The sequence below is a fragment of the Gymnoscopelus braueri genome, assembly GCF_963280865.1.
Source record: "Gymnoscopelus braueri genome assembly, chromosome: 4".
Taxonomy (NCBI): Eukaryota; Metazoa; Chordata; class Actinopteri; order Myctophiformes; family Myctophidae; genus Gymnoscopelus; species Gymnoscopelus braueri.
In genome coordinates this window covers 34,643,748-34,656,250 of record NC_137605.1, presented here as the reverse complement: position 1 = coordinate 34,656,250, position 12,503 = coordinate 34,643,748, and the positions used below count along the sequence as shown (strand labels likewise).

Sequence of the window (12,503 nt, the reverse complement as noted above, 5' to 3'; positions counted from 1 at the left end):
TCTAACATCCGTCAAGCGGAGGGATACAGGGATTATTCCAGTAAGAGGTTCCGGATATTTTTATGGCGCGCTCCAACTGCAGCTCTGCGCGGTCTAATTATGTAAACAGGTCATGTCCACATGTACCAAGACAATGTACTTTTTATATGTCTTCTCCACTAGCATGCAGAGGTCACAATTTATAAATAGGGTTAACCGTTTACCCAAAAAGACATACAAGACAAGAGTCATCTATCAACATGTTTATTAAGTCCACAGATAGCCAAGGAGAAAATACAAAGTATAGAAATGTTGGAAAACTGAAAAAAGAAACTGGTACATTTTGTAAAACTAGGTGAAATCTAGTTCAATTGATCCCACACAAGCTGTATCCTGATAAGAGTTCAAGTGTATTCTGAGCAGCTAATTTAAGTACAATCGGGGCAACTTGATGTAGATCTATGAATGGTTATGATGGAAACTGTCACATCATTTGTCAGCTTTGTTAAACTGAATTTATCTTTTAATAGCTTCAGCAACACTGGCATACTATTCAAGGTTTGGGAATGGTAAAATCAAATGAGAAGATCAAAGTATTCAACAAAAGCATATAGATTTAATTCAAATCAGAATCCATATTCCAATTTAAAGCTGCCAGATTTCACCAGTACCAGGACAGATATTTTGATACAAAAGCCAATTCAATATATGACACATCATTTTATGATCCTAGAGCCATTGGTAGGAGTTTAAACATTGCCATTCAATGTCAATGACATACATCATTGACATTGGGTGGCTGCGGTCTTGACGTGCACGGCAGAAGGGAAACACGCAGCGATCAAACATTGTGTTTAGCTGGTTTAGTATTTAACCTCAGACGGTCATTGTTACAGATAGAAGGCAGATTTCTGCAACCAGCAGGACTTGATAGACATCTGGGTGTGTCAGAAAGTCAGTTTTAATGGCAACCATGTCAGCCCCATAGGCTGGCTCCCAGTCCATAACCAAGTACTTTGTAGATATCCAAGCTGATGTTTTTGTTGGTCATTGCAAAATTATAGAGGGCGTTATTTGCTATATTTCTTAGCAACATGGTTGGTGCCCACAGTAAAAACCTGGTCAAACTATTACCAACAACTCTGTGCCTTCCAAATAATGTGTCATACATCATATTGGCTGCTGCTCCGCTGTGTCTTTAACTTGGAACGAAACCAGAGACGCTTGCACCAGGCGTGGTGCATTTAGGCAATGGCAGCCAGGTAGTCTTTCACCTCCGCTGGGCTTAATCGTCTGAAGCCGGCCTCATTACAGATTCCCACCTCTATGTTCTCCTCGGTCATCTGGCCTTCGAAACTCTCCTAAAAACACACAGGGAAACATAATAGATGCCATGAATTATTGATACTAGTGAGAGCTGGTGTATGGTCGTAGTCATCAAGTGGGAAAATCTATTTCTTACAAATTCACACAAGTTGTATCTTTAAAACAAAAGGCAAACCTTCAAAGTCAGGATGGCTGTGTGGATGGCATCTTCCAGTTCCAGATCATTGTTATACCTAGAGAGAGAATGGATGAGATGGTCAGTCATTTTATTCTGTATTTCAGTCAATCTAAATGATTAATTATCTAATATATTATATGTTTGTTACACACTTTGGTGGATAATTCTTATATTTCATCACATGCTCGTGTTAATATAATACAAAGTAAAGAATAAGTTCTACTTGTTGCTTATCTGACATGACAAGGTACTAACACATTATAATAATGATCCCAAAAATACCTTTTTTCAAGGAATGTTTTTCCATTGACATAATTCTTTCCCATGGCTGTGGCTTTCCATGCAAAGTACGCACCCTGTGAATATCAGAAAAAAATTAACTAACATAATAAAACATGCTGTGAGTAACAACTGTACAAATGGAAAGTAGATGGAATGAATTGATATTGGTACCATCGGACTATGATACTAAAAAGTATCAAAAAAAAAAAAGATACAAAAAAGCGGGATAAGAAAATAGGGATTAATATTATTTCAATGTGACAGTAATAGTAAACTGCTACTTAACACTAATTACCGGAGTGCGGAAGAGAGTATAGGAATAGAGAAATGGATAACTTTAGAATTATTGCTTTACAGATTAATTTACTGTTCTTTTCGCCAAATTTATAACATCAGTATTATTTATGATCAGCTGAATTTCCTGTTCTTTGCATTTGCCTTTAACAAATTATTAACTTCCTACTTCTGTCCCAACTTCCATTGAAGCTTTTGCAATAAGTATGAGTAACAAAATCTTACAGATGGGTCTGACTGGAACAAGTACGGGTGGCCTTCATCCCATCCTGCGATGAGCAGCGATACCCCAAAGGGACGCACTCCACTGGAGGGGAAATAACACAAACTCAGTGTCAAATTTCATTGGCATATTGTTGATTTACATATACTGTACGTCAGGAGGAACTGAAATGGGTCACAGATCTACGTTTGGTAGACCCACACATAAGAGTAGTCAAACAGTAATTAAAATGGATTCGGATTCTAATACTTTTGGGAAAAAGTATAACAATCAGAATAAATTTGAATGGCCAGGTAAATCTACACAAAAAGGAGTATGACTTAGTTTGTTGTCATCTACATACTAGGGCTGTCAGTTCTCCTCTATAATCGCATTCGAATTTCAATGCTTTATTATTTTTAATAATTGAATATTTTATATAATATACAATTATACAAAATAATTTATGGTTGTACAATATAAACACCCACGTGCACACATACATATATGTCAGCGATAATTTGTTGTGGGCTTGCAGATCGGCTGAGGCGGAGCTAGCAGCTTAACTGCATGTCGCACACGGACAGAGAGAAGCAGAGCTGAGCTTCTCTACACTACAGACGGACAATGTGTCATAATTATTAAAGTTTATTTAAATATAACTTTCAAGTGAAGTTTATGAGGGGAAACTTTAAGGGCTGAATCAACGTGGTGTGTCTCAGCGTGACCAGAGTCTGACACACACAGGCCGAACGTGCACAACACAGACAGGGGTGGCGTGGCAGCGACGACGTTCTTAACTTTCTGTGTGCAGTACATGCACTCAAACTTTATTGTTGATCATGCGTGACATGATGAAAGCATTTGTTTTTGCATTGGTAGGTCAGGAAATTAAAACATTTAAAAAAATAAAATGTAAAACTTTATTTTTTAAAACTACATTCGAATGGCAATTTTAGAATTCTTATGTAATTCAAAAATCACACTCGAATTATGAAATTTGTTCTTGACAGCCGTACTACACAGTACACACACATTACAATAAGCACAGACACAGAAATATAGAAAAGAAAAAGTTAATGCATATGAAAGGCTGTACGATTAGGCCGCAGGCTGAAAACCCACCTCTTCAGGAAACACTACCCATCCTCTCTGCCTGGCCTACTTGTTGTTAACTAGTTGTACGAACGCTTGTGTCATTGTTGTACTGTTTTATTGGATTTTGTTTAGTCGATACACTTATTTGTTTTAGCTCCTGCTCATTTGATTTTGATATTGTTGTCTCATCTGTTTAAGGAAATAGGTAGCTGATATAATGCACTTTTACCTTAGCGCTAGGTATACTCTTGGTTGCTTGTTTTTGCAGAAAATGCACTTAAGACTTCTTGGTGATTAGTAGTTTTCGTTCCCTACCTATGTTGAATGCACTTATTGTAAGTCGCTTTGGATAAAAGCGTCTGCTAAATGACTGTAATGTAATGTACAGAAGTCTCTGTTAACAAAACCAATGTATTAAACCAATTACTCAGTGCTACTAGTAAGACCACAAGTAAGACGCGCGAACGCTGGAAGCGAACGCAGCTCGAAAATATTGTGTATTTACGGACTTGTAATCCGTGTTATTTCACCGTGATGGGGAGAGAACATTGACATCGCGTGTGTGTGTTTTGCAGGCTGTTGCAGGCATTTTAATCAGAGCATTGTCTACATTCCTGCACTCTGGCGCACTCTGGCGGCTGCACACAGGCAGTGCATGCACACAGACACAGACACACACACACACACCCCGAGCACGGTTTCATAGTAAGCTGCACTTGGGCGGAGGCCTCCTTCCGCGTTCGCAATTAGAAAGACTATGCACATTGCACTGGCTGATCTTTCAAGAAATCCAAACATAAAATTCAAGGTCTTTATAAAGCATATGCTCTGTGTGTGTGTGTGTGTGTGTGTTGTGTGATGTGTATGTGTGTGTACCCACCCAGACTGTGTGTACTCTTGCATAACAGACGCCACTCTCTGGACCAGCTGGCCAGTAGGAATTGGCTCCTGGTAAACCAAGAAATACTGCTGAGCCAACTTCCTGGCTCTACGCACTAAAACCCTGTAAGAAGAGCACAACTCATCAAAAAGTGTGTGAGAGCATGTATACATCCATCAGAGTTATATTCCAGCACTTCCCACAACTTGTACATATACAATTCACAGCAATCCTGTATGTGGGTCGACTTAGCTTGGCAGCCAAGTTATATGCCACTTCTATTTGGATGTCATTCCTCCCTCTCCCTTTTCAAACATGCACAGAATGAGAGATGAGACAGATACCAGTTCTTACCTGTAGTCAGGTCCCATGCCACTGTAAACCATGCCTATGTGTTTGGTGATAGGCTCCACCTTGTGAACACTTTGCTCATCATACAGGATGGACTTCTGTTTCTTCTCTGTTGCTAGGACAACGCCATTTGAGGCTGAAAGAAATACAATGTTACAACTAATTCAACAACAAAAAAACACAAATAAACTTTTCACTTCACTAATATTTAACTACACTCAGGCATGCTGAAGCAGAGAAATTATTAAAATCAAGAAAAGCATAAATGATTTGGCACTTAACTCCCTTAAAACTCATAATGCCGAGTCTGATTCTTATTTACCTTTGATTCCCACTGATGGAGCTCCAGCTGCTACTGCTGCCAGGGCATATTCAATCTGGACCAGTTTACCTGAAGGACTGGAGAGGGAACAGGAGAGTTTACTGTGAGATGACATGCATAATATAGATAGAATGCAGTGATATCCAATCAAAACTAATTAAGTTTAAGTTGAACTAATTTCGCGTTGAAAGACGCGAAATTAGAGTATTCCCTTATAAATATTTGAGAGAAACAACTCAATTGACAATTAATTAGTAGCATGGCGTTGGGAGGGGAAAGTTGATGTTGTGGGAGCTCTTCATGCACCTCACTTATATTGGGATGTTGATATTTTGTCATGTTTAGTGTTAATATGACTTTTTCTTAATTGTTTAGCTCTACATTCGTGATTTTGTAATTGCCAAAAATAAAATAATTCGTCACTCTTTTACACCGGTAAACTTGTTGTGATATGTTGACCGTTTAGACAATAAGCGTGAAGCAGAAAATTGATCAAAAGCCTTAACGCAACAATGCAATAAAACTGAAACCAAAAGTTGAACCGATTATTGTCAACACGGCCAACATCTTATAGCCTACATAACTGGCCACGATGGCCAATGAGACTTTTAAGTATTATTTTTTACGTACATAAGCATCATTAGTGTTTCATAATAATGATTACATAATGTTAACAGTGAGTGTACCTCCTCAGAGCATTAGAAGCACACACTAGCATGCCATGCTAACAGCTAGCTCATTGAACAGCGCCTCCTGTACAATGACAGTGCATCGTGAACAAGAACAACCTGCACTTAAAGCCTTTATTTCTGACCCACGGTAACAATCTGCTCTCATGCCAAAGCCTATTATAAAGCCCTGCTTTAAGCGTCACAAGTCTGCAGCTGTGTGTGCTCATTTCATACGATTTTAATCAAAGTTTTTACCTGAATGTGGTGAGAGAAAAACTGTATCCGCGTTCCGCCATCTTTGCTGTGCCAGTGAAATGGTTGTGACGTAACGCAGTGCCAACATGTATGATTGGCTACGAGCTGCAGGCAGTAACAATAGATATGATTGGTGGAATTTACACTTGGGTCAAATATTTTGTTTTAATATTTTTTTTAACGTTTTAATAAATTAACAAACCATCAGTTTGTCTACTCTTGTTGTTGTATATAATTATGTCATATAATAAAATAAACGCTTTTCGTCGATTCTGAAATTATTCCTACTCTCGTCGCCAGTGTTGCCATGTCCGCTTATTATAAGCGGCTTTGGGCTTGTTTTTCTGTAAAGTTTGATTGAATACTTTATTTAGAAGTTTGCAGAGAAAAAAGCACATGGAAGTACAGTTCAAAATACAAGGCCAACAAGGTCAAGTTGCTTATAAAATATTGTCTAGTTGCGGGTTGCAGTTTTTTGCAAGTGTAGTTACTTATTTGGGCTTGTTTCCTAAATGTTGTTTAAACCAGTGGTTCTCAAACATTTTCATGTCAAGGACCCTCAAATTAATATGTATTTGTCCACGGACTGAAAATATTTTGTGCCAGAGAACCGTGTACCAGATTTGTGCTGTTTAAATATTCCACATTTGTTCAATTGTTTCCAAGATTCTTTTGAAAATAGCAGACAAGCTCACTGTACTTTCTTGTGCTTTTTTTTGGCAAACTGCTAAGAAAGTATTCATTCAATCAATCAATCAATCAATCAATCAATGAATCAATCAAGTGTGGCAAAGATGCTTCTTTTGGGCTTGTGTTCATAGACCTGGTTGCTTATTTCTCTCATAAAATCTGGCAACACTGCCTGTCGCGGATCGATGACGTACAACGTCATTGACCGTGGCAGCTGACAGAAAGGAAACAAACATGCAGCGATCACATAATATGATGAGTTTAGCAGGTTATTATATAGTGAACCTCAAACGGTCACTCTTACAAATAGAAAGCAGACTGCTACAAGCAGCAGGGCTTGAGAGACATTTGGGTGAGTCGGAATTAATGTCCGTTTTAAACACGTGCTGCTGATCAATTTCTCTCTCTGGTTCAATTTATTTTTCCATTCCATTTATATTATTTAATTCATGTCTAAGTTCCTGTCACATACCTTAACAATTGCACCCATGATTTGCAGTGGTGTAAAGTAACTATGTACATAATACGTACTGTACTTAAGTACAATTTTGAGGTATTACTACTGGAGTATTTTCATCTTTTACTACTACACTACATCTCGAGCAAATATTGTACTTTTACTCCACTGCAATTCTTTGAAAAGTTTAGTTACTAGTTACTTTGCAGATTTTATTATTACAAAACATACAAAGATTTTAATACATTTTATTTTATACATATGCTACCTTGTGAAACGCAACATTCTGCATAATGAGTACTTTTACCTTTGGTACTTTAAGTATATTTTGATGCCAATACTTTTATACTTTTACTCAAGTACATTTTGGTTACCATAGTAACAGAGTATTTTTCTACATTGCAGTATTGATACTTTTACTTAAGTAAAAAAAAAATTACTTTTCCCACCAATGCTCATGATTTGCCCTTTGTTGTGTCTCTCTAGCTCCAGCGCTGGTTGTGAATGGAGCCCATGTCCTGCCTCAGCTGTTGCCCCAGCAGGAAGAGGAGATGCTTGAGGAGGGGGACCAGCACACACCAGATCAGCCCCCTGATCTGCTGGACAGCATCTTCTGGATGGCAGCACCCAAGAAGAGACGAACTATAGAGATCAATCGTACCAGGAGGAGATCAGAGAACAAACTCTTAAAAGTCAAGGTACATGTTGTGGAAGGCTCAGCAATACTCTCTATATGTCACAGTTACATAGACTGTAACTAGCCGCAAGCAACTCAGATGCTATCTGGCATCTAGAGTTGCAATACCAACCAACCCTTGACCCCCCCATTCATCCAAACACAAAAGTCCTATCTGATTGTATTAAACTATGTTAAAGTCACCAATATTGCAGCTGTAAGTAAAGCTTGGATTATCCTTTTGTATCTGTCAAGTTTTTTTGTGTCATAAAATTCCACTGCAGATATGTTATGAGCTAATTTCTGTCAATAAATTCTGTGCAGGTGATTATTTTTGTAAGTGTTCGAGTTTGGAAGTGCATTATGTGCAATTGTGGATCTGGGCTCAGTGTTTGTAATACCATTTTGAGAATGCGGCACAGTATAAAATTGGGGCACCACTAGGTCATATACTTGATACTGTATGTTTAGCCCTTTTTTGGTTCATTTAATTGTACATATAACCTTTTGGAAGATGGAATATTTTGAAAGGGAAACAGGCTCCCAACTCTCAACTGCAGGTTGGGAACGGCAGCTCTGGTTATGATGTTCGAGTCTTTGTACCTCCCTTCCTTCCCAGACCAATATAGAGCCTTGTCCAGAATGTGGCCACCTGAAGCAGAAGCATACCTTGTGCACGTTCTGCTACGAGAAGGTGCGTAAGGAGACGGGAAAGATTCGCGCGCAGATCAACGCCATGGAAGGTGGTCCACTGAGGGCCCCCGCCACCGACACCGTGGTCTTATATGAGGGCGAGGTGCCACAGGACCAGGACAAAGGCAAGCGGATTGTGGAGCTGACCAGGAAACGGCCTGCTTGGTTCAGCTAATGCAGAACATAATCATCGTTAGCAATATAACAGTAACACTGTGACTGTTATATTATTTGTTTGACAATAAAAAAATGTATTTGATAATAAATGACTCTACAGTGCAGGTATACCTCTTTTATATCTCTGATTTATTTTTTAAAGAGTAAAGAGTCCATCGTTCTTGCTCTCATCTACTCCATGTCTTTGGAGTAGAAGACAGTAATGGAGCAAAGTTTTCATTTTTGAATAAAGGCTAATCAAAACGTAGGTCAGGTGCCAACACTGTACATGTACCAATTTAAGAATACAAATTCTGCACATTGTCAAAACCCATGGAGAGGCTCTTCAGATGCAAAAATAGAAAATGTTTTTACATATTGGGGGGGAAAAGGTTATACAGTCAACCCATCAATATTTCATGGTCAATGTAGGTGATTACTAACAGCAGAATTCAACAAACACTAAAGGAAGTTGTCTACAAGTGGTCTTTATTCACTCTTTCAAGTTTCTTCCTCTGGAAACCTGGAAAACATTGCCAATGAGTTCCAACGTACTATACAAGGGGTGTTGTCAGGGTCTTATGACAGACCAGCTTTAAATAGGGTGTCTATTTTTAACTACTTTATTTCATGTTACCATATGAAATCTGATTTAGTAAGCGCAAAATGAGACAAATCCAAAATATAAATGAATGTGGTTACACTTAGTGAAAATTATTACAGGAGATACTTTAGTGATGAGTACTAATTTGTACATGGTGGAAAAGTCATTTGTCGTTTCTAAACTTGGATGGATGGCCATTTCCTTTGTATTTGTAAATTCAACTTACTGCTATGGCAACTATGAATTTAGATTTTGTTTCTAGATGCAGTTGCCATGTCATGAACCCATGAAGTATTGGTCTGTGTATTCCTTGGAACGGGCTGTGTCCTGGATCAGTTTCGCATGCCTTCCATTGCTCAACATCATCTTGTCCATCTTACTCAGTTTCACTCTTACAGATTAGATGCAGCTGGGCACTGCCCAATAAAAACATGGTAGCCAGCCATCAAAGTTTGAAGTTACATTTCATATGGTAGAATTATTATCGTCATTACCTATGTGTCCCCAGTAACATGCAAAAGTGATGTTAAGTAGTTGTTTTACTTCTGGAAGCTTTCCAATTCATATTTCAAAATGTTTGAAAAGAGAATTTTCAGTATTTTAGGTGCCTAAAGTGCAATCACACTTGGTAATCATAAAGAAACATGAAAATGTTTCACCAAAGTGACTCCTCTCACTTGATGTTATATACTGTACAGTATAACCACCATTAACAAAGTGTTAGGAACCATTGCGGTAGCAGTTTAAGCACCTTAACATCCCTATTCTGGAGTGAAAATATCTGATCTACAACCTGTGCATAGTGATCTTGTAGATCAGCTCATTTCAGCAAAGAGATTTTGTATAGAGGGGGAAATAAGTGGTTAAGTGGGTCATTTTCATTATAAGCCTTTGTGTGAATTCTGTAATCACTACATACAAATAAAACAATACTGAATAAAATAATGGACAAATTCTCCCCATTTATCAATGTTATTTGTGTGTGGATTGTGCGAGACCCTCATCCATGTCTGCCTTTGCGGAGGGGAAAGTCTGGGCCCACAGTAGATGCTCCTGTGCAAATAATTTAAGATCAGTATCGAGGACCGTGAAGACGATGAAAAGATTTACGTGTGGGATGGATTTCTGGTGATACTGAACATGACACTTGTTGACTAACTGCATGCAACAGCTGAAATGAGGCGCAGTTTACGGAGCTAGTTCAGGCCAGGCAACTCAAGGGATTGGGCTAACCGATCAGGTGACTAATAAGTCACATGCACTCTTCTCCTGGTCGGTGGGTTATAAGTAATGCTCTGCCTACCTGCTCAGTCTGGTTGCGCTCTTCTGCTGCTCTGACGTGCGACGCTGCTGCTGCTCTGCTGCCGAGATCCTGCCGGATCTGCTGCCCTTGCTTGCCTACGTATGCTGCTGACACACTGTCTTGCTGAGCCGACGTGTGTCGTTACTGCTGCTGCTGCTGCTATTGCTGAGATCTGCTACTGCTGCTCGCTGCTTACCTGCTGCTGCCCATGAAAGTCATCCCACCCGCCTCCCCGGCATCCACCTGTAGGCTCTGTTTCTAGATCCCCATGGGGGTCTTTATTCATTCCCTGTAAATGCTATTTGGCATGTACAGTAACATTTATTAAAATGTTATTCTTACAGGGAGTGAATGGATTCAGAGGCCTGACGCCAAACTATGCTTCCTTATGCTTTCTATATCCTTGCTCAAGCTTGCTCAATAAATATATATTCTAATCCAATCCAAGAGTTGTCTGACTGAACTTTAATTAGTTGGAGGTATGATAAGTAAAAAGTCAGCTTTCTCTAGTTCCCCAGTTTGAGAACTCTTGTGTTATGTTATCATGATGAGATAGATATCAGTCACCATGTCACAGCTGTGTCAAAGTGTAATGATTTGGCTGCAATAGTGAAACCTGACACTGCCGCCTAACTGTCTGCTAGGAACACTTCATTCTTATAGAGACCCCATTATGACCCCGACACTAATTAATGGTCTAATGGTTTTCTGTAGTGTACCTTAAAGGGATAGTTCACCCCCCAAAATACTTTTTTTCTATCGATTAGTCACCCCATGGAGACTTGAATTCATGGATACGTTTTTGTCGCATTCCTAAGCCAATAATTTGATGACCGGCAGCGGTTCCGGTAGGAGACACAAAGAGTCTCCTTTGTGTCTCCTACCGGAACCGCTGCCTACCGGTCCGCTGGTCATCAAATCATTGGCTGAAAAACAAAAAAATACTATGAACTATCCCTTTAAGTTACTGGTAGGCTAACTGACAATACATACTGCTCTGCTTTTCACAAATACAGTGCAGTACAAGCTATTAATAGTTATATTTTCATGTATGGCAAATGTAGAAAAATAATATAATGTTCGACAGATGTTGAGTAGCTCCCTTAGCAATTGGAGGAAGAATTTTGGGCAATATCTGTTTTACTGTCTTGTGATGATTAACAACAAGCCAGACAGACGTCTACAATTCTCTGCAGTCATCAATGCCTATATGTTCAAGGCCATGGAGTAATATTTTGGTCCATGCAGAGGCCAGGGCCGGACTGGGACCAAAATTCAGCCCTGGCATTTTGGTCCGGACCGGCCCACCACGTTTTGACAACGGGGGGGGGGGGCGTTTCACTGTTTCAGCCCAGCCCTGCACATGAACTCTGCAGCCGCACTGAGGCCCCTGCTGGTAAGCATCCCAGCCCAAACATTAACGTAACTAATAATTGGGCCGCGCGACCCGGAAATGACCGTAATAATCCGAAAACGGGAGCGAAAATATTTTTCTAAAAAAAAAGGCCCAGCGGCCCACTGGCCCGCGGCCCACCGGGCATTTGCCCGGTACGCCAAATGGCCAGTCCACCCCTGTGCAGAGCATTCAGATTTTCTGGGCTCATGGCTGTAGTTTATAATATCTTGATGAACAAAGTAGTTGACAATTTAACCACAAGATCGAACCTCACTGAGCCTCCCTATTCTGGGAGAACATTCTACAAGCTTACAACACAAGCTTATACCAGTCCGGCTATTGAGGATAGAAGATTTAGTACAGTAGCGGGAAAAAGGAGGGAACTTAGCTTAGACCCCTGGGGGACTTGGGTCAATGAGGTGGTATAAATAGTTAACAAATGTAACAAATACAATACAGCCTACACTGCATTGCACAGTATCATCAGTCAAGTTAAATTTGCACACATGCAGGAGACAAAGTATATTTCTAGGTCAAAATGTACAGTGAGTTGTGATCAGATTGCTTTCACCTATATTCATCCTGCAACAATTGATCATTCTGATCAATGTGAGACAAATCTGAGGAGTGCGAAGATTTCCTCTGATCTGGTGGGTTTAGCAATAGATTATTTCTGAATCAAATAGCAGA

The 12,503-nt window shown here is 39.6% G+C and overlaps 2 protein-coding genes across 2 annotated transcripts; one reads left to right on the top strand and one right to left on the bottom strand.

Annotated features, from left to right (window-relative positions):
* Positions 1-229: 229 nt before the first annotated feature.
* On the bottom strand, positions 230-5,889 carry LOC308084755 (proteasome subunit alpha type-2). The gene is made up of 8 exons (XM_080427612.1): positions 5,839-5,889; positions 4,913-4,989; positions 4,594-4,726; positions 4,240-4,362; positions 2,285-2,366; positions 1,766-1,839; positions 1,481-1,538; positions 230-1,340 (listed from the first exon to the last, which is right to left on the bottom strand). Exons 1-8 carry the CDS (start codon positions 5,877-5,879, stop codon positions 1,224-1,226), a joined length of 705 nt encoding a protein of 234 aa, XP_080283738.1. The 5' UTR covers positions 5,880-5,889; the 3' UTR covers positions 230-1,223.
* An 835-nt stretch (positions 5,890-6,724) lies between these two features.
* On the top strand, positions 6,725-8,763 carry mrpl32 (mitochondrial ribosomal protein L32). The gene is made up of 3 exons (XM_080427613.1): positions 6,725-6,880; positions 7,472-7,683; positions 8,281-8,763. Exons 1-3 carry the CDS (start codon positions 6,763-6,765, stop codon positions 8,527-8,529), a joined length of 579 nt encoding a protein of 192 aa, XP_080283739.1. The 5' UTR covers positions 6,725-6,762; the 3' UTR covers positions 8,530-8,763.
* Positions 8,764-12,503: the final 3,740 nt, after the last annotated feature.

Excerpts from the sequence above, each read along its gene's own strand:
- mrpl32 (XM_080427613.1), top strand. The coding sequence starts at position 6,763 with ATGCAGCGATCACATAATATGATGAGTTTAGCAGGTTATTATATAGTG. Across the intron at positions 6,881-7,471 it reads AGGGCTTGAGAGACATTTGG|CTCCAGCGCTGGTTGTGAAT; the intron begins GTGAGTCGGAAT and ends GTGTCTCTCTAG. Across the intron at positions 7,684-8,280 it reads ACAAACTCTTAAAAGTCAAG|ACCAATATAGAGCCTTGTCC; the intron begins GTACATGTTGTG and ends CTTCCTTCCCAG.
- LOC308084755 (XM_080427612.1), bottom strand. The coding sequence starts at position 5,879 with ATGGCGGAACGCGGATACAGTTTTTCTCTCACCACATTCAG. Across the intron at positions 4,990-5,838 it reads TTTTCTCTCACCACATTCAG|TCCTTCAGGTAAACTGGTCC; the intron begins GTAAAAACTTTG and ends TTCCCTCTCCAG. Across the intron at positions 1,840-2,284 it reads TGTTCCAGTCAGACCCATCT|GGTGCGTACTTTGCATGGAA; the intron begins GTAAGATTTTGT and ends TGATATTCACAG.